Source organism: Elephantulus edwardii, unplaced genomic scaffold (assembly GCF_000299155.1).
Source record: "Elephantulus edwardii isolate Elephantulus edwardi_28Jun2011 unplaced genomic scaffold, EleEdw1.0 scaffold00325, whole genome shotgun sequence".
Taxonomy (NCBI): Eukaryota; Metazoa; Chordata; class Mammalia; order Macroscelidea; family Macroscelididae; genus Elephantulus; species Elephantulus edwardii.
In genome coordinates this window covers 1,122,078-1,143,813 of record NW_006400075.1, presented here as the reverse complement: position 1 = coordinate 1,143,813, position 21,736 = coordinate 1,122,078, and the positions used below count along the sequence as shown (strand labels likewise).

Here is a 21,736-nt window from a genome sequence, read left to right as displayed (position 1 = left end):
ACTAGCCTGCTCATTCCCTTGGCCATCCACCAGAATACCCTCGGTTTCCTGGGTGCTCCGTCCTGGTTTCACCTCCTCTAGTAACTCCCGCACTGGGTACATCTGAGGGAGCTTGCTAATATACAAATGGCTATGCCACTTGCCCACTCAGAGCCACCCTGTCACCCTCTGCTCTTGAGCTTGGATACAGGCTGTGCCTGCCCTGTGCCTTTCAACCTCTCATCTCACTCCTAGCTAGGACTTGAGGGCCATGTACAAGTCTATATCCATGTCCACTTGTGTGTGTTCTGACATCTTCACACACAGACTCTCACACGTGTCCACACACCCACTCACACCTTCAAACACTGATTTTTGCACACTTCTGTTCACATGTTCACACCCTGATTCTCACACACATACTTCTACACAGATTCTAACACCCACACACTCAGAGGTGGAAGGCACACCAAACTGCCAGTCTGGCAGGGAAACTGAGGCCTGCCATGGTTGGGCAGAGCATCGCTCTTTCCTTCCTGTCCCTGACCTCCCACATGTCCCTGATCCCCAGCATGGACAGACAGGTGGCCGGAGGGAAGAGCGGGCCACTTCTGGTGAAGCATGGAGTTTATTTGTGGATCAGGGTGGGGCTCAATAGCAGGTACCATCCACCTCAGACACGATCACAGACACGTTGACTTTGGTGGGTTTACCAGCCGTGTGGTCGATGGTCTTCTGCGTGAAGGCGCCGGGCAGGGCTTCGTGGCCCACCATGCAGGAGTAGGTATCTCCTCGCTTCCACTCCTCAGCTGATACACGCAGCATGCTGGTCACTGCATAGGTGGTGGCACTCTTGTTGGGCTCTTGCTGTGAGTGCCCGGTGAGGTAGTCTTCCTTGGACAGCTCCTGGGAACCATGTAGCCAGCGCACCAGCACATCCTCGGGGCTGAAGCCGCGCACCACGCAGGTCAGAGTCAGCAGCTCATTCATGGCCAGCTCCTCTGTTGGGGGAGGCAGCAGGTGGACCTGGGGCGGCACGGGGTTCCCTGCAGATGAGAGAGAGGGAGGGTCAGAGTAGGGTTAAGTGTAGAGGTCCTTGCAGCAGCCTCTGTTCTCGCCCTGTAAACCTCAGGAGGGAATGCAGTCTGCCCGTCGGAGCCCACCTGTACGTTTGGAGATGGAGCCAGACAGTTCTTCCTCGAGCTCAGGATGAGTGGCCGAGCAGGAGAAGGTCTCGCCGTTGTTCCAGGGCTCTGCGCACCCAGGGAGGACACTGGACACCTTGTAGCAGCCACAGGAATCTCTCTCAGGTGTCCCCTGAACAGGATCCTTCCCACCTGAGGGATTCCAGGTAAAAGTGACTCCTTCAGGTTCCTTCAGACCACTCAGTGTGCATGTGAGGCTGGCGTCTGAGCCCAGGAGCAGGTCTTCTAGAGCTGGCCGCTGCAGGGACAGGCTTGGATAGCAGCATTTTGGTGGTGGTGGTGCTGTACCAGAGATACAACAGAGGGGTCAGCTCCCTCCCAGTTACAAGCCCCCACCCTCCTCTTTCTCTCCACCCCCTTCCTTGGCCTCCCTCTGACCTTTGCATGGTACATCGACCACCTTCTCGCTTGTGTCGTGTTGCACGTGGCACTTAACGAACTTGTTGTCTGGGCACTGATTGGCCGGTAGGACGAGCTGGCTGCTCATAGAGTACAGGCGTCCGGCGGCATCCATGACCGCGGGGAAGTGCCTGGTGGTTATACCTTCCCCGCTGCGACCCCAGGTCACGTTCAAAGGCACTGGTGGGAGGAAGCCGTGGACCAGACAGCCGATGGCCACTTTCCCATCTGGAAGGTTACTCTGGAGGCTCAGAGGGAAGACGCTGGGGCTGGTCTTGGGCTCTGGAGCACAGAAAATAGATCATCAGTGGGGATGGACAGTGTCCTGAGGTCTGTGTGCAGGATATTTGCCATTGGCTGGCTGGCCTGCCTTTTCTGCTCTTGTGCTCCCCGCAAAAAAGCCACATGGAGGGCCTGAGCAACTGCGTGCCACAAGTCTGTGACTTGAACATGGCTGTTTCCAGCTATCCTGCTTCCCAGCACCGTCTGCAAACAGAGCCCTTGGACAGGAGACAGTTCATCCACAGAGCTCACGGACAGGATGTGATCTGTGGACAAATCCCTTCAACAGTGTGCATGCCACAGCTTGGCCTCTGGTGCAGGAGGCTTTCAGGCCACAAGTTCTAGTTGACAAACTCAGCTCTGCCAGTTCCTGACCAGCCTGCTGGCTGCCTGAGACCAGCTCTCACCATGGACTGGTTATTGCACACTCTCTGGGAACTGGAGAAGGCCATGAAGGGAGTTGTAAGGGTGAGGGGCACAGTCCAGGGCAGAAGGCTTGTGTCTAAAGCTTAGCTAGAGTGTAGGTGACATATGCTGGGGAGCAGTCATTGGTATGAACTTTCCAGTTGTTGAGCACAACTCACCTTATAAACAACCTTATAAGCAATGGATCAACCTTATAAACAATGACTCTGAACCTTGCCCTATCTTGTGCCATCCTTACATCTCTGATATGCTCAGGTCCATTGCTATAGTCACTGTGTCAATCCATGTTGTTGAGGGTCTTCTCTCTTTCACTGACCCTCTACCTTTCTAAGCATGATGTTTCTTTGCCCAAGGACTAGCCCCTCCTAACAACATGTTCAAAGTATATGAGATAACGCTTTTGTCTCTAAGGAGTGCCCTGGTAGCACTTTCTCCAAGACAGAGTTGTTTGTTCTTTTAGAAGTCCATGAGATATTCAGTACTCTTCTCCAATACCACAACTCAAAGGAATTGATTCTGGGGACTGGAGAGGGCTGTATATCTGTTTCCACTTCGCCTTTGTCTGCCAGGCCTTCCCAGCTGACTGTCCTACCAATTATCCTCAAAGAGGCAGCATTCAGGCATGACTTACTGTGGGCAACCAAGACCATATAGCCACAGAGGAAGAGTACAGAATGCTGGGGACATAACCAGCCACCTTTCAGCCACTGCCTCCCATTCGCCTAAGTCCTCAGTCCGATGTAGTCCAATGAGCCTAGTTTAGCTCAGAGGAGTCAGACTAAACCAGTAGAGCCTATCCCACTCAGGCCAGCTCAGGTCAGCTCAGTCAAGCTCAGAGAAACCTAGCCTGAATTCAGCCAAATTCAGGTCAGCCCAGCCCAAGTCAACCTAGCCCACCACAGCCAAGGTCAGAAAAGCCTATTCCAATTCCCACCTCATCCTAGCCCAACCCAGTCACTCAGCTCAGCCAAGTTCACAGAACACCAGCTTAGCCTAACTCAGACTGGCCCTGTGCAGTAAATTCAGCTCAGCCAACTCAGATTAGCCCAGCACATCTCGGTCCAGCCTAGCTCAGTCAAACCTAACCCAGGCCAGTCCAGCAGAGCTCAGCCTAACTTAGTCAGTCCTGCTTAGCTTAGAAACAACCAGGCTGACAAGCTCAGTTTTCCTTGATCAATTCAACTCAGTCTCTGTTTAGCCTGTTTTAACCAAGATAAACTTAGGCCAGCCCAGCTTTTCCTGAAAAGCCCAGCTCATGCCAGACAGTCCTGCTCAGCCAATGGCAGCTCGGATCAGCCCATCTCAGACCTGTCCAATCTAACCCTGGTTAGTTAAGATAATCCATGTAGGAAAGTGCAACCCAACCCAGTTCAGTTTAACTCAGTCTAACTTGCTCACAAAACAGCCCAGTTCAGCTCAGCCACCCCAACCTATTTCAACCCATCTCAGTTCGGCTATCTCAGTGCAGCTCAATCCCTCTCAGCTCAGCTATCCCAGCCCAACTCAATCCATCTCAGGTTAGCTATAGCCACTCAACTCAAGCCATCTCAGTCCATCACAGCACAGTTATCCCAACCTAGCTCGCTCCATCTCAGCTCAGCTATTCCAGCCCAGCTCAATCCACCTCAACTCAGTTATACTAACTCATTTCAATCCATCTCAGCACAGCTTTCCTAATATAGCTCAACCTAGCTCATCTCAGCTATTCTAGCCCGAGTGGCTCAATCCAGCTAAACTCAATCGATCTGAGCACAGCTATTCCAGCCCAGTGTGATCCATCTCAACTCAGCGATTCTAACACATTTCAATCCATTTCAGCACAGCTATCTCAGTCCACTCAACCCATCTCAGCTCAACCCCTCTCAGCTCAGCTAGCCAAGCCCGGTCTAGTTAGCCTAGTGCAGCTAAACTTAATCCAGCTCAGTTATTCCAGCCCAGCCCAGCCAAGCTAATTTAGCACAGCTAAACTCAGCCCATCTCAGCACGGCTATCCCAGCCCAGCCCCTAGCTGGCTAGCCCAGTACAGTTATCACAGCCCTGCTCAGTCCATCTCAACTCAGGCTCAGTTATTCCAGCACAGCTATCCAGCCCGACTCACCCTAACCCAGCCCAGCCCAACTCAACCATCTCAGCATACCTATCTTATCGCAGCCCAATCCAGCCCAGCTAGCCTAGTCCAGCTAAATCCAATCCGGCTTAGTTTGGCTTTCTCAACCCAGCTCAGCTCACCTATCCCAGCTCAGCCCAACTTAGCCCGACCCAGCTATCCTAGCCTAGCTCAGTTCAATTCAGCTCAGCTCAACTCAACTATCCAGCTCCGTCTAACCCAGCTCAACTCAGTTCAGCTAGTCCAACCCAGCTCACTTCATCTCAGCACAGCTCTCCCAGCACAGCCTCACCCAGCTACCCAGTCCAGCCCAACCCAACTCAGCCTAGCTCAACTCAGCTATCCAGCCTAGCCCAGCTCAGGCCATCTCAGCACAGCTATCCTAAGGCAGTTCAGCCCAGGCCAACCCAGCTCAGCCTAGCTCAGAATAGTTCTCCCTATTCTAACCCAACCCAGCTCAACTCGTCTCAGCACAGCTATCCAGCCTAGCCCAGCTCAGAGCAACTCAACCCAGCTCAGCACAACCAGCCCAGCCCAGCTCAGTTCAGCTAGTCCAGGCTAGCGCAATCTGTTTTGGCATTGTTATCCTAACCCAGCTCAACTTAACCCAGCCCAGCCTAGTTAAACTCAGCCTAGCCCAGCCCAGCCATCCCCATTTCAGCTCAACTCACCCCAGCTATTCCAGCCCAACTCAGCCCATCTCAGCATAGTTATCCCAGCCCAGCCCAGCCAAGCCCAGCTCAGCCCAGCCCAGCTCAGCTCAGCTCAGCCCAGCCCAGCATAACACGGCTATTCTGATGCAGTCCAGGCCAGTTGATGCTATCACATCTCAATTTAGCTCAGCCCCTCTATCCCAATCCAGCCCATTTCAGCTTAATTTAGCTTGAGCTGGTTCTACACAAGAAAGCTAATCTAGCTCAGGCCAGCACAGCCCAAATCAGCCCAGGTCAGTCTAGCTCAGCCCAGTCAAACTAGCCTAGCACAGCTTAGCCAAGATTAACTCAGTCCAGTTGAGTTCGACTCGGCTAGCTCAGCCCAGATACACAAACCCAGGCCAACCCAGCTTGGCTTGGTGTAGTTATCCCAGTTCAGCTCAATCCATCTTGTTATAGCCAGACCAGCCAAGGCAGTTTATCAGTCTTGTCTGATCGCCCTAACTCAGCTCTATCTGGCCCAGCTCGGTCCAGCCTAGATGACCTAGCCCATGTCAGCACAGCTAGCTGAGCTCACAGGTAGCCCAGGACAGCTAGTGTAGCTAGCCCACAGGTAGCCCAGGACAGCTAGCTGAGTCCACAGGGAGTCCAGGACAGCTAGCTGAGCTCACAGGTAGCCCAGGACAGCTAGCCTAGCTCACAGGTAGCCCAGGACAGCTAGCCTAGCTCACAGGTATCCCAGGACAGCTAGCTTAGCTCACAGGTATCCCAGGACAGCTAGCTTAGCTCACAGGTATCCCAGGACAGCTAGCCTAGTGCAGGTAGCCCAGGACAGCTAGTGTAGCTCACGGGTAGCCCAGGACAGCTAGCGTAGCTCACAGGTAGCCCAGGACAGCTAGCCTAGCACACGAGTAGCCCAGGACAGCTAGTCTAGGTGACAGGTACCCCAGCTCATCTCAGCCCATCTCATTACATCTATTCCAGACAAGCTCAGCTCAGGTAGGCCCAGCTCCATTCAGGTCAGCACAGTTAACCTAGCACAGCCCAGCCAAGTAAGTTCACCTTACCTCAGCCCAGCCCTGTTTATCTGAGCTGCACTAGCTAAGCACAGAACAGCTCAGTTCAGTCCAGCTAGCCTAGTTCAATCCAGCCTAGCCTAGCCCAACCCAGCTCACCTCATCAGAATCTTGTTTAGCTCAACTAGTCCAGCTCAGCTCGGCCTAGCTTGGTTACCCTAATTCAACTTGGCTCACTCTAGCCTACCTTAACCCAGCCTAACGCAAACCAGCCCAGCATAGCCCAGCACAGCCCTACTGTCGAAGCTCATGCTAGCCCAGACCATCTAGCCCAGGAGAACCGGCCCTAGCCCATCTAGCCAGGCTCAGACTAGATCCACGCAGTCCAGTTAGCCAGTCAAGTCCAAACCAGTCTAGTCTTACTCAGCCCACTAGAACCTATCCCCGCTCAGCTAGCTGAGCTCAGACCAGTTCAACTCAGTACAACTAGTTCAGCTCAGTCCAAGCCAGTGAGCCAAACCTAACTCACCCCAGCCCAGCTCAGCCCAGCAGAACCTATTGCAGTCCAGGTAACCAAGGTCAGCCAGGCTCATCTCGGCTCAGCCCAGCTAGTCCAGTACAGTCCATTCCAGATCAGCCCAGGTCTGGTCAGTTTAGCTCATCCCTGTTCAGACCAGATTAGCAGAGCCCAGCCAGTCTTACTCAGTCCAGGTCTGGTTAATCGGTTTCATTTCAGTCCACCTCTAGTTTTCCCAGCTCAGCCTATTTTAGCTCAGTCTTTGCCAACCCATCCTAGTCCAGCTTTGCCTCGCTCATATACACCTACCCTGTGGTTTCCCTGGGTCACTGTGCTGTCTCCTAATCCATTTCCTGTTGGTATGGGAATCTAGATTAAGGGTCCTGTCAAACCTCTTATTTAGAAGTGGAGATGGAGACTTGAGAGCTGTTGAGACCCACCTGTTCAAGGTTGCTGGAGGGTTCACCCTGTTTTGAGACTTATCACAGCATCTTCTGGCCAGGTGACTTCCACCGTGTAGCATCATTCTTATGGTCCTGTTTCCCTGCCACAGAGGTGGTTGGAGTGGAGTGGGAGGCCTGAGCATTGTCCAGGTCCTGTGCTAGTAACATACAGCCTCAGTCTATGTCTTCTTCTTCTATGCTGGGCTATTTCTCCACTGATCAAACTTGGATGAGGCCCCTCCCTGACTTTGGAGAAAGACAGGCTAAGGCGACGAAGGCTGGGGAGGGGCTGTGTGTCTGGCTTATTGGGGTCAGTCACCCACTTCCTGTCCTATCAGACATGGCCGTACCTTCACGTCATGTCTGGTCTGTGGTCTGACTGTGGCAAGGCCAGGTGTTTGAGGTCTGGGTTACATGACCCCACAGGACCCTGACTTGACCTGAGAAAATGAGTTGGAGGACAGAACCAATGTACAGACCACTGACCACAAGATGTGGCTGGGCTCTCTTCAGGAAGAAGAGATGGAAATATAGAGTATTAGAAGCTCATGGACACCACTGCAGAGATGGACGACAAAATGGAGTTAGAGAAATGGCACCAGGGTTGAAGAGAATCACGGGAGGGTTGGCAGACATGGGATCTCAGAATAAATTTTGTTTGACCTTTATGGACAAGGCCTCAATGAAGCAGGGGCACAGTGAAACAGGGCTTTGGCATGCAGGCCTCAGGGGAGATCTTCCATGAGATCTTCAAGGTGGGGGGACTGAACCTGGAGTCACGGGATTAGAATCCCATCATTCCTCTTGCCAGAGCAGTTGGAGAGGACCAGTCAGTCTTCATCCCAGTGCACATGCAAGTGTCTCACAGATCTGAAAACTCCTCAGTAAGTGGGGCCAGGTACAGAGCCTGTTTGCCTTGTGTACACAATGCTGTCCTCCAAAATGTTTGCCCAAGGTTTTCCTGCTTTGTGGTTCTCACCCTATTGTCCTGAAAAGGTTAAACAAATTAACCAAGATCTAGAGAGAAAGCGAGTGAGTCTGTGTGGTCAACTCTAGACTTTGGGTTGAACTATGTATCTTGGGTTGAGTTGTGGATCCTCACTTGGATCCAGACTTTGAGCTTTAGATGGTGGTTGGGCTGTGGGCTCTGGGTAGTGGGTTAGGCTCTAAACCTTCATGGGTTCAGGTGTCATGATCAGTAGTTTTTGCCCACCTAACTTGTTCCTCATCTCTTCCTCTGAGGACCACCCTTGTGTAATTACATGGAAGGCAGTTAGACTGTTTACACCAAAATTCACTTGTCTATTAATCCATCTTCTTTCCATCCATCCATCCATCCATCCATCCATCCATTCATCCATTGCTTAGGTCTTTAGTTATACACAAAAATCCAGACAGTTTGTGTTCCAGGGATGGCACCATTGGGAGGCATAGGCAGTGAAAGATATGTGTTGTTGTGTACCATCAAGTAGGGACTGATCCACATCTGATCTCCCAGGGGGTTTTCAGATGCAGTTAATTGACCAGGAGGAGATTGTCCATCTTTCTTCCATAGCAACTAGAGGATTTGAACCATGTGTCTTTGAGTTGGAAGCACAGCTTCTTGCCACTAGGCCACTAGAATGCCCATGGTACCAATGTACATGGGAAATTCTCTCTCCTGGAAAGATGTCTGACCTTCTCAGAATGGGGGCTTGGGGGAAAAAAAAATCCAGACTTCCTCAGCATTAGTGGTGATAATCTAGAAAAAACCTTCTAGTGAGTACAAGGAGATTGGATTGAGAATCCCCTGATCAGGAGACTAGGAGGCAGCTTTATGGATCCCAGGAGAGCTGGGCAAGCTGAGCTCATTTCCAAGCTCATTCCTGTCTCTGTCTTTATATCTTCAGGCCAAGTCAGCACCTTTCCTGAGGCCAAAGATGTTTTCCTTCAGGGCCTCAAGGTCTGCCAAAGGTCTGGATACATGGGAGCTTGGGATCTGGCCTGTAAGGTAGTCCTAACGGGCTCACAGGTCTCCAATAGGCTGAGAAGGCTTCCTTAGTTATATTATTACTGTAACTTTTCTAATTATTAGAAATTTTCCTTCCTGCTGCTGATATCTTGACTTTGGTCTGTGAAAGCCACTATCCTGAGGGACTTTTGTGTATGAGGAAATCTTTGTCATGAATAACACATATTCTCCAATTTTCACTCCGTAAATGAAGATACCCTACCCAAAACATGCTCAGTGACAAGAGGGAGGTGTTGTGGATGGAAATTTTACTAAGAAACCCAAGAAGAAAACAGATTAACCAAGGTCTAGAGAGAAAGCGAGTGAGTCTGTGTGGTCAACATATGGGCCCCACTGGAAACTCCCCAACCCTCGATATAATGCTGACTCACTCCCCAAGGGCTCTGCCTCAGCCTGAGCTAGTAAAGTGACCCTTAACTAGATAGGTGTCTTTGCTTCCTCTGTCTACAGGGATACTGTTCTGGGAGAGGACAGCAGGAAAGATGGGTGGAAGTGAAAGGGGAGGGAATGAGAATCACAAAAAAGCAGGAGATATGGCCTTGGGGGCCAAAGAGGCCTGGCTGACTTTGGAGAGGAATGCCCGGCCTTGGACAGAGCTGATCTTTGCGTTCTAGGCTTGACTCAGAATCTGAATTCTGAGCTTTTGGTTGGCTGCATTTTAGGTGACAGGGCTGTGAGCTGCAGAGTCTGGGTCCTGAGTGTAGCTCTGGGTGCTAGGTTGGGTTGTTAGTCCTGGGATGTGCTGTGCATCCCAGGTTGGATTCTGACTGTAGGCTTTGGATTGGGCTATATATCTGGAGTTGAGCTGTGGATCCTGACTTGAGTCTAAATTCCGGGCTTTTGATATTTGGTTAGGCTATGGGTTCTGGACCTCATGGCTTCAGGTTCTTGTTCAATATGAATAGGTAATTGTTCAGTCAGAACGGAGTGACTTCAGCTCAACTCATTCAGTGGGGGATGTAGGTATTATTCTGGAGACCATCTCAAAGTTGAATTTTAAGGGCTGTCATTGGAAGGTTCCATTGGATACCACGAACCCTGGAATTGGTAATCAGTCCATGGGACAGGGAGGCCCCTCTGAATGCTCACCTACTCCTATCTCCATCCCACCCTGAACAGAGTGTGTAGTTTGGGGACAGTTTGAAACCATGGGCTCAGACTTAGGACAAGACAGTGAGGTCAGCACTCCAGTTGGTTAGCGCCAGCGTGGTCTCCTGGTACGGGATGTCCTGGCTACATGATGTTGCTGTAGTAGTGGACGTCTTGGGGTTTTCCTCGCAATGTGGTTGAGAAGACCCACTGGACCTGTGAGAGGGCAGAAGTAAGGCCAGCCCAGCAGAGTGGCTCCGCATTCCTGCCTCCCCAGCCCAGTTGGCTATGCCCTGACCTTGACTAAGGTGACCGTGGCACTGTAGCTCACGCTGAACAGGAAGAGAATGATGAAGATGTAGGTGCTAGTCCACAACTCCTCTAGCTCCTTGCTCTCCGGCTCCTCCACGCACAAGTCCTGAAGGTCCAGCTCTGAGGAGATGGGACAGTAAGTGCTGGTCTCAGCACAGCTGTAAGAAAGGGGGAGACTTGGGTAATCTTCAGCAAGTGAAGGGAATTGGGGTTTGATGTCCTCATGGTAGGTCAGAGGCCCTTACAGATGCCCAGGGTGTTGGAAACTCCTCGTCCTGTCTTGTTCGAACCTCCAGTTATAGTCAACTGTGGCCAAAGTTTACCAACTGGCTATAGTCCTGTGGGAGCAGTCTGCATCCTTTGCTCTCTTAAGCCTTGGATTGCAGGGCAGGCAGGTCACTGCTCCTTCTGACTTGCCATTCCTCTGTCTCACTCCTAGGGGGCTGGCATCTTCTTGCCTTCTACATTGTTCCACCCAGCCTGGCTCTGTCTCCAAGCCAGACCTTTCCTTTAGAATGACACTGCATGGCCATAATCAGGAGGACTGTAAATTCTTGGGCCAATGGTTTCTTCTTGCACATGGTCTTGAGATTGACTTTCCCTTCACTGTGCCTTGGCCCTGTTCTTGCCAGCTAGTTCACTGGTCTTGCTGGAATGAGTCTGAGCTTGTGAGCCACTCAGAAGACTCAACAAGGTCCCATGAATCACTGACCTGAGGTCTCTGTGGGGATAAACTTACTCCCTAGGGAATTGGAAGCACCTACTGAACAGAGACTACAGTCAGAGACTGTGTTAATAGCCATCAAAGTGAGTTCTCAGTATCATAACTGCCTACGTCATGACCACACTTGCCCTTTACTCCAGGGTCCTGCCTGGGGTCTCAGTATCCTGTTCTGACCTATTCATCCAATGCCTTGGACCCACAGCAACAAGGCCATGGGTTCTGTTCTCTCCTCCGCGTCTCTACCTTCTCAGCCATCCCTCATCCCTGCAGATGAAGATGGCTATTCATGGGCCATCTGCTCAGGCCGTCAGTTAAGATTTTCCCCTCTGCCTCTCCTGACCTGGAAGGGATGTCTGTCCTCTCCTGGTATAGGGTGGAGTTCTCTCCTCTTCTGTTACAGTGTGAGGGTCTCTCCTGTCTCAGTATAGGGCTGAGGATGTCTCTCCTTTCTTGGGACAGGCCAGGGGTCTCTCCTTTCCCTAGTCTGGGTGGGGTCTCCCTTTTCCTGGCAGAGATGGAGGTCTCTCCTTTCCTGGTACAGGGAAGGGGCGGAGAGTAGCCAGTGAGGGGCCTGGGGTCTTAGCTGTGAGGAGTGAGTATGTGCACAGGATCCAGAGTGTCTAGCTTCCCTCCCATTGAGATCGAGGGAGAGTTGGAGTGCACAGGTCTTGCGGCATGTGTTGGGAATGTCTTCAGTGTGAATACTGAATTTCTTAAAGCACACATGTATGAATGTTTTGCACTGCTGTGTGCAAATGTTGAGTGTGTTTGTGTCTGTTGTATGGTGAGTTTGCTATATGTGGGTAAATGTGGTAGGTTTTGGGTGTGTGTGAGATGGCTTACTTTGCGTGTATGTATAGGTATGTGTGTCAGTTGTATCAGTGTGTGTGCTGGCTGTGTCTGTTGGTGTGTGGGTTTGATGGGCCTGGAATGTGTGCATATGTGTAATGGGTTCAGGGTTTACATTGTACATGATGGATTTTTTAATGTGAGTGTGGGCTTAGTATGTGTGTGCATGTGAGATCTTGATGCATTTGGTGTGTGTGATGGAGTTGATGTATGTATACGCAGTCTAGAGTGTGTAAGTGTGTGTGTACATGTGTGTGATGATATTGGTACATGTGTGTGTGATGGCTTTGGTGTGAGTACAATGATCAGCAGAGTTTGGATGTGATATAGTTTGTGCATGTTTAAGTGTGGATGGGTGTGTATGCATGTGTGCTATGAGCTTGTGTGTGTGCGTGTGATGGCTTGGTGTGAGTGTGCTGGTCAACAGTGTTTATATGGTGAGTCTGATTCGTGTGTACATGTGTGTATGCATGTGATGTGCTTGTGTGTGTGAGATGGGTTTGATGTGAATGTGACTGTTAGCAGTGTTTGTAGAGTGGTTGAGTGGTGTGTGTAGGTGTATTAGAGGTTCACACAGTTTAGATGATAATGGGGTGAGCTTGGCCCTTCATTTCAGGTTCCTCACCAAGCTAGCAGCTTGCTCTGGGTTGGTTTCATCTTCATTACACTCCAAAGGTCCCGACAAAGTTGGCTTTGTGCGCATGTGTCTGTGAGGTACAGCAGACATGAGTAGTCTTATAGAAGGTTGGGGCCATAGAAGAAATGTATGGCCAGCAGTTCACCTGTCTCGGAGGCAGCACCTTCTACAGGGAACTGGGATGAGGTGAGGTGTGGGGGTGATTTGTGTGTACATGCATATTTGTCTATGTGTGACCACTGACAATAGTTGTAGCTGTCAGGATGGCGGAAAGGAGTGAAGGCTTGACTGTGGCCAATATGGGCTAGAATGTACCTCAGTACGGATCCTTGGGCCTGGATTGGGACCTGCAGTTGTACAGGCCCTTGAGTGACTTGCCTGTGGGCAGGGTAGGGTCAAAGGGCATGTATTAAGTTGGATATGTGTGGTAAATTTGCTGTGTGTATCTGGTAGGCCTGGAGTATGTTTTTGATAGGCTTGGAATGTGTGTATGATGTTCTCTGCAGTGTGCATGGATGTGGGATGGTGGTGGGGAATGTCTCTGTGAATCTGTGCCTATGAGATGGCCTAATTTACTGGCTTTCCCACCCAGAAGAGCTATGAGTATCCATCTAGACTGGTGAGTGAGATCCCATGCCTGAGAGATGTGGACAGCAGGCTGAGACCTTGAGGTTTCCAGGAGAGAGAAGGACCACAGTGGCTGAACTAGAGTGTCCTTCTGCTGCTCCCTGTGAGCAGGTCAGTCAGGCCCAGTGTGGAATGGGAAGGCAACTTGGCATACACTTTCCAGTGCCCAGGTGGATGCACAGAGCCCACCTAGTTCCTCCTGTAACTCCCCTGGGGGTTATTAATTTCAAGGACTGGGGCGTAGGTCAGTGTGTCCCACAAAGATGGCTCAGGACTCCAAGTAGGCTCTAGGTGTTTATTGGGGTGGTTTCCCAGGCTCTTTACACACAAGGTGAAGGGTTTGGGCAGCCTCCACGCCCCATCCCACCAGCCAGCACCCGGGGGGGGGGCAGGGGCATCATTTACCGGAGTCTTTCGACACCGATTTCGTGAGGGTCTTGTTTCCGGGCAGCGTCTCGTGGATCACTCGGCAGGTGAATGTGTGCTTCTCCCAGTCGGCCTTGCTGACATCCAGGAGGCTGAAGCTGAAGAAGGTACTGGTAAGGCCCTTGACTGGCTTGGGTTCGCTGGTGTAGACTTGATTTGGTGGTACGGGGACCATATTCTGCAGCCAATGCACCGAGATATCAGCGGGGAAGAAATTCTGGACCAGGCAGGTGAGTGTGCGCCTGTCCTCGTTTTTCTCCTCAGGTGGCAAGAACACGTGAAGACTGGGCACCAAACGCTTGCCTGTGGGGAGACACACAGGGACAACATGACCATCTCCCTGTCTGCTCAGCCTGCCTGGTCCTGGCCCTGCCCTGCCGGTCTCTGGCTTACCTGTGGGCTTCGTGATTGACCTTTGTATCTGTTCAGGCAGATCATTGTGGGACACCATACAGTAGTAAGTCTCACCCGCAACCCAATCTTTGATGTTCACTGACAAAGTGGATATAGCGGTATATGTTGCATTATTTTCTTCCTTTGTCATGGTTTGGACATCCTGCAGAGGAGTCCTCCTGTCCCGGGACCATTGTATATTAAGACTTTCCTTACTGGCAAGGTCTACAACCAGGCAGGTGAGTTTAGGCATCTTGTTGACATAGAGGTCCAAGGGGCTGGGTGGAATGAGGTAAACATCTATTCCTCGGGCTTTTGAATCTGTAGGGAGAAGGAGTAGTGAGGAGGAGTGGATTAGACTCTGGCCCCCGTCAGATGACCAGTGCCTGGGTCAATGGTAGGGGCCATACCTGTGCACCTTCTTACACTGGACTTATAGGACATGCCATGGATGGTAGCTTTACAGGTGTAGGTCCTTTCTGGAATCCACTGGCCGTGGGTGATGTTGAGCTCACTAGAGATGGAGGCCAGCTTGCCCTCCAGCCTGGGCTGGGAGGTGGCTGGGTAGAGGCTCAAGTCCTCCTCTCCGTTTACCAGCCAGGTGACCTTGATTTCCCCTGGAGTGTAGCCGGTGATGAGGCAAAGCAGATACATCTTGGACTGTGGGTCATTGTGGGGATCACAAGCGGTGTGGAAGATCTTTATGGTGGGCGAGATGACGTTCTTGGAACATGCTGAGGGAAAATGGACCAAGTATGAGTGGAGGGCAGGCAGTAGGGGCAGGGTGCTGCCAACATTGAAGGATAGTGTTGTTCATAATCTCCTTGAGTTCTGAGTCTCAACCTCTGTCCCCATTCCTCAGTCCAGTGTAGGACCTTGAATGCACTGAGCAACAATAAGCAATAGCGCTCCTTGAGCTGACTGACTGTTCCCTATTCTCCTCCCTTCTATCGGACAAGCCGTGAGTGGCGGTTTGGGCTCAGCCTTTCACTTTCTGGAATTCCTTCTTGCTATTGATGCAGTGACCCCAGCCCAGGCTTACCACCGAACGTCTTCTTGTCGGTACTGTTGGACGGACTGTGCACCACATTGCAGGTGAATTTCTGTTGAGACCACTCTCCTGACACAGTCACCCAACTCACTGTGGTATAGAGGCTGGAGTTTGTGTGAAGGGTGGCAGGTAAGGTCACGGCATTGTTGTTCAGGGAACCAGTGTCCCAGGTCACCTTCACTGGCTCTGGGATGAAGCCAGTCACCAAGCAGCCCACTGTCACAGATGCTTTGTCTTTGTCATTGCAGCATAAGGCCAAGGGGAAGATGGAGGGGGGTTGGAGGGAGGCTGTGGAGACAGGACCAAGGGTTGGAATCACATGAGACCTTCACTCTTGGATGTCTGGGTGGCTGTTCCCTGGGCCTCTGGGTTTGCTGAGAGGAGACTTAGGGCAGAGATTGGGTGGCTGACACAGTGGAGGCACGAGAACCCTGCTCCATCCTGGAGTGCCACTTTAGGTCCTTTCCCCACTCTCTCAGGATACCTTTCCTCCAACAAGCCCTGGTCCCAAGACATCATCTGATGCCCTCTGCATCCCTGTAGAAGCAATTGCTCCATCACTACTGTCAGGCTATATTCAGCAATGAGACTGTTCTTGGGGTAGACTCATCCTTGGCTTTGAGCGACTGGACCTCAGAGTTCTTTTCCTTCAGGAGCAGAGGTATTGGCCTATTTGTGATGCTGAGGCTTAGAGACAATCACCCCCGCTGCAAGGACTCTCAGGATTCACCAATCTGTTCCCTCTACCCACTCACTATAGATCTCCACTGGGGCCTAAAGATAACTTTGGGAATTACCAGGCTATTTCTTTTTTTAGTCACCTACAGAGTTCTCACTTGGGCCCAGGGACATACCCTAGGAATAAACAGGCTGCCTTCTAATATCTACTCATAGACTTTCACTGGGGGCCTAAGAATTACCAGTTTGTCCTCCAGCTTCTACCCATAGACCCTGCTAGGTGTATGGAAACCAAGAAACTGCCATGGAGAGACAGGCTGTTTCCTCTGCCCTTCCACTTACAGATTCCTCACTGAGACCTGGAGAACCATAGATCCCTCTTGGAAGCAACAGACTGTCCACTTTGCCCACTACACAGAGTTCTGATGACTTATTCCTGATGGAGTTCTGCTGACAATCCTTTGCCTCCTACTCTTGGGCCTTCATTAGAAAACAGAGAACAAAGTCTCCTACAATAAACACTAGAATGTTTCCTCTGGGACCTCATCTCAATGTTCTTATAGAACTCACTGTGGGAAAGTCCCATTGCTATCCTCTCTGGCCCCCTGGCTAGCTGAGGCCCCTAGGCGCAGTTTCTCAATCTCCTTACCATTCTACCTTGGTTGACTTCTTCATCTCCTCCTTCCTTGACCATCCAAGCCTTCAGGTACTCTACTCTCCCTATTCGCCTCTCAGGGGATTCCATCTACTGACCTTTAAGTATGGGACATGCCTGGCCTTGACATCCATGAGTAGCGAGCAGAGAACTCGCCAGCACCCACCATATGTTCCTTCCCTAACCAGCCCACTGCTTGGCATGCATGTTTGCCTTTTTTTCTCTGCCCTCCCCTCCTCAAATCTTGTTGAGTCAGAACTGATTCATAGCTGACTCTACAGCAGTAGATTGCTCATCTCTCTCCTAATGTGCAGCTGGTGGATTTGAACCATGTGCCTTGAGTTGGTAGCTCTTTACCCACTAGGCCACCAGAGCTCATTTCCTGTCTTAGGATCTTCAAATCCTTTGGTCTTTCCTAATTTAGCTTCCCAGTTTAGTAGTTTAGAAGTTGCCTGCAAACTTAGAAAAAACACACAGTACAGCTTTGTCCACCCTAATTAGTCTTTCAAGCTGAACCTAGATAAGCCAAGCCTACGCAGCGAAGTGCATATCTTTCTAGCAAAGGTCAGTTCAATATAACAATATAACAGTCCAGTTCAACCAAATCCACCTCATCTAACCTAACTTTGTTTTGTCCAGGAAGTCTAGTTGATACCAGAAAAGACAAATCAATTTAGGTAAGTCCTATCTATAGTGCAGACTAACCTAGCTTAGTCAGACTCAGTCCAGCTTATCCTGTCCAGTCCAGTAAGCTCAGCTTAAACCCATTACAGGCAACAGGCTCAATCCTGTCCAGCCCAGCCCAGCTGAGCCCATCCTAGCCCAGCCCAGTCATTCTTGATCAGCCTAGTTTAGTACAGTCCAGCCCATTCCAACTCCCTCTAACACCTCTGTGCTCTGCCCATTCAAAGAGAATTTAGCTCAGTCCAACCAAGCTCAGCTTAAGTCAGTGTAGTTCAGCTCAGTTAAGTCCAACCAAGGACAGTCCAGCCCAGCTCAGCATAGATCAGATTAATCTATCCTAATCCTTGTTTAGCCAACTCTATCTGAGTCCAGGCTAGTTCAGCTCAGCTCAGGTCAATAAGTCCAGCCAAGCTCAGCCCAGTCCAGGCCAGGCTAATCTAGTCTAAAATAGCTACCTCAGTTTGCGTGAGCCTGACTTAGTTGAACCCACACAAGACTAGCCTAGCTCAATCCTAGCTTATATCTTTTCAGCCCAGTCCAACAGACCCCCCACCCTAGCCTAACTCGGTTTAGTCTGATCCAGCTCAGCATACTTCATCTCATCCCATTCTAGCTCAGACAAGTCCAAACAGGATTACTTAGCCCAGCCTAGCTCCAATCCTGGTTTTTCAGCCTAGTCCAATAGAGACAAACCCAGCCTAGCTCAGTCTACCCTCTCTCAGTGCAATTTAACCTAGCTCAGGCTATCTAAGCACAGCCCAACTAGTCCAGTTTAGTGTAACCCAGCCTGGCTTAGTGTATCTCAGTTCAGGTAGCCAGGCCAAGTGCAAGTCAGCCTAGTTCAGTCTATCTCTGAACAGCCTGGACTAGTACAGCACATCCCAACACAGTCCAGTTCAATTTAGACTAGCATCATCTGCTCCAACCTAATCCACATAGCACAGCCCAGCCCAGCCCAGTCCAGTCCAGTCCAGCACGCCCTACCCAGTATAGCACGGTACAACATAGCTCAGCCTAGTATAGTACAATCAAGCCCAGTATAGCCCTGTCTAGCACAGCTCAGGCCATTCCAACACAGCTCAGCATAACACAGCCCATCTCAGCACAGCCTAACCCAGCCCAGGCCAGCCAGCCCGCCCAACTCAGCCTAGCCCAGGCCAGCTCAGCTCAGGCCAGCACCACACAGTACAACATAGCACAGGCCAGCACAACACAGCACAGCACAGGCCAGCACACACAGCACAGGCCAGAAAACCCAGCATAGCTCAGCACAGGCCAGTCCAGCATAGCACACAGAACAGCATAGCCCAACATAACACCACTCCAAACAGCCTAGCACAACATAGCACAGCTCAGACTAGGATAGCCCATCCCAGTTTATTCCAGTCTAACTCAGCTCAGCCTCACCAAATACAGCCCAACCTTTGCCAGAATAAGACAGTCTAGACTAGTTGGTAAAACACAGCTCAGGCCAACACAGCCCAGTCCAGCTCAGCCCAGCCTAGCCTAACCCAGTCTGGTCCAGCTCTATTCAGTTCAGCCTAGTACAGTCCAGCACATCTAACACAACACAGGCCAGCCCAGTCCTATATAGCCCAGTCCATCCCAGCCCAACCTAGCCTTGTCTAGCCCAGTCCAGTCCAGCAATTCCCAGTGCAGCCCTGCATGGCATAGCATAGCATAGCATAGCATAGCATAGCATAGCATAGCATAGCATAGCATAGCATAGCATAGCATAGCATAGCATAGCATAGCATAGCTTAGCCTAATCCAAATCTGTTAGCCAAGCCCAGTGCTACACAACCTAGCCCAGTATAGCCTAGCCTAGCACAGCCCAGTGGAACACAGACCAACTCAGCCCAATTCAACTCAGACTAGCAAAGCTAGTTTAGCCCTAGCTAGCATAGCCCAGGCCAGCCCAGGTTAGCCCAGACCAGCTCAGTTTAGCTCAGATAACATAGCTTAGACTAGCACAGCCCAGCTCAAACTAGTAAAGCTCAGCTCAGCCCAGCTCAGCTCTAACACACCTAAGACAAACCCAATCCAAGTCAGCTCAGTTCAGCTTAGGTTAGTTCATTTCAACCCAGCTAAGTCAAGCTTAACTCAGGTCATTACAGCCAGGTTATCCTAGCTCAATTCAGTGCAGCTCAGCCAAATAACCCCTTATAATGCAACTCAGACCAGTATATGAAGACCTTCAGCCTACTCAGCTCTATTGGGGTAAAGTAGCTTCTTCTGACTCATCCAACTCAGTCCAACTCAGCCTAGAACAGTTCAACCAGATGCCACTCATCCCAGCCCAGTCAAACCCTTCCTAACTCAACTAGCTCAGCAAATGAAGCTTGGCCCTGTTGAGGATGGCTTTGTCCATGACATCCAGGTGAGCAGAGGTGACCCAAGACAGCCAAGACCAGAGAAGACATGCCAATTTAACTGAGTCTTCTTGTCCCCAATACAATCGAGCCCAGGTTGACCAGCTGTGGCAAGTTTAGCCAAAGTTAGCCTTTTTGCACCTGACCCCAAGTCAGTCTTGTCTAGTGCAGTCCAGTTCTACTCAGCAGTCCAGTTCAGCACAGAGTAGGCCAGCCAATTAGAGCCCTGCCCACCACATTCAGTTACTTTTATTCAAACTTAGTTTAGCCTATTTCAGAGGCAGGCCCAGGTCAGTCCAGCCCAACAAGTCAGCCAATCTGGGGTAGTCCAGGCCAATTTGGTCAGCCCAACAAGCCAGGGCATTCCAGCTCAGGATAGCCCAGGCCAGCCTTTCCCCAGCTAGGCCACTTCTACCAGGCAACTCAGCCTAATCTTTCCCAGGCCAGCCCAGCCTAGCTTATCCCAGGTAGCTAGCCCAACTTATACCCAGACCAGTCCCGTCAGTTCAGATCAGCTTCCACCAGCTCAGCTGCAACCCAAACCAGCCCAGTCTAGCCTACTTAACCCTGGGTAGCCAAGTCCAGACCAATACCGACTAGTCAAGGCCAACACTGACTAACTGAGATCAAGCAAGTCCAACTCAGGCTAGCCCATCTCAGCCCAGCCTGATCTAACCATTCTAGCCTGGATCAACCAAGAACAACCCAGTACGGTTCACCTCAGACCAAGCGGACCAGCACAGTCCACTTCAGCTCATCTAGTCCCATACAATTTTGTCTAGCTTCTGGCTCAGTTTACTTCAACCAGGCCCCAGCTCCAGTGTTATCTTGCCCTACCCATCCAACCCAGAACTGCTCCCCTCCAGCCTAGAAAAACTGAGCTTGTTTACACCCAGCTCATTCCAACATGGTTTAGAATAGCCAAACTGAGAACAGCCCTACTGACTAGAGCCCATTTTCCTCTATCTAGTGGACTCTAGCTAAGACCAAAATTCCATATTCTCCCAGCTCCATCTAGCATAGCACAGCCTAGCCTTGCCAGTTTCCATCCAGGATAGTCCATCTCAGTCAAGAATAGCGCAGAAATGCCCACATTGACCAAGTTGACCTACCTGAGCCCAGGACTACTGAAAGCACTCCAGAAGGCTTGCTGAATCCAGCCAGCCCCATCCTGCTAATAGACCCAATCCAACTAGTTTTCGGTCAGTATGGGCTCCCGAAGACAGACATAGCCTAGCCCAGCTGAGTCCAGCATAGAAGCCATAACTCAGTTCTGTTTCTATCATGGTTCAGCACAGGGACCTCCCTGCAGGAACTCTGGAAAGGATGGTCAGTTTCAGCTTGTTGCAAATCATACTCCCTCCTTGCCCCAGCCTGGCATGGACCCTGCAAGAACTTAGAGAATCCTTGACTTCCTTCTCCACGGTTCTTCTCTGTCCCATACAAGACAAGCTCTAGCCTCTGACCCTTTGCAGGCTAGTGTTAGCTCACCTCCAGCTAACCCCTCACAGGGACTGAGTTTCTTGGTCACTTCAGGTCCTCCTACTCTCCTTCCCTGTATGGGGACGCAGAGAGACAGGAGGTTTTCTCTCTCCCCAGTGACAGGTGTCATGTCATTACTGTCACTTACTCCAGCCAAGCAGGCAGGGCTCCCCAAGGGCCCGGATACCTGAGATGTGGGGTCCAACAGCAGGAATCCCAACTGGCTGTGGCTGTCTCCAGGCTCCCTGGATACTGGGCTGACTCCTGCGTGGGGGTGGCTCCCAGAGAGAAGCCAATTGTTAGAAATCATTGCTGCTATTTTTACATCCAGAGAGGAGGCTTGAGGCCGAGAGCTCTGCCTCAGTGCTCTCTGCTAAAAATGGGGTGGGAACCCCCGAGGCAACAGCCCTGGAAGTTCCCTTTTCTCTCTGTTCTTGGGAAGTCTGCAGAAGACAGTTGGTCCAGGTGAGGCTTACCTCTAAGGGCCTTGACTTCTGTTGTTACCAACCCCTCACCTTGGTATAACCTCCATGTCCTGATCAGAAAGCACAGATGGACATCACTCTACACTATGCAGGCTGCAGCTTGAGGATGGGGAGAGGTTTTTCCTGGCTGCCCCGCTCCTTAAGCGGGCCACTTATTGAACAAGGAAATTGGGGCACACAACAGTTTGGGGCCCAGCCTTGGACACAGGGCTTTGATTTGTGCTCCATCTGTGT

The 21,736-nt window shown here is 51.0% G+C and overlaps 2 gene segments (V, D, J or C); both read right to left on the bottom strand.

The window, feature by feature from the left end:
• Positions 1 to 630: 630 nt before the first annotated feature.
• On the bottom strand, positions 631 to 6,660 carry LOC102857386. The segment is given in 4 exon segments: positions 631 to 1,025; positions 1,143 to 1,466; positions 1,563 to 1,865; positions 6,597 to 6,660. Coding segments are annotated over 4 exon segments (1,086 nt in total).
• A 3,611-nt stretch (positions 6,661 to 10,271) lies between these two features.
• On the bottom strand, positions 10,272 to 20,705 carry LOC102856984. The segment is given in 8 exon segments: positions 10,272 to 10,343; positions 10,426 to 10,597; positions 12,973 to 13,027; positions 13,682 to 14,005; positions 14,171 to 14,416; positions 14,506 to 14,829; positions 15,141 to 15,434; positions 20,648 to 20,705. Coding segments are annotated over 8 exon segments (1,545 nt in total).
• Positions 20,706 to 21,736: the final 1,031 nt, after the last annotated feature.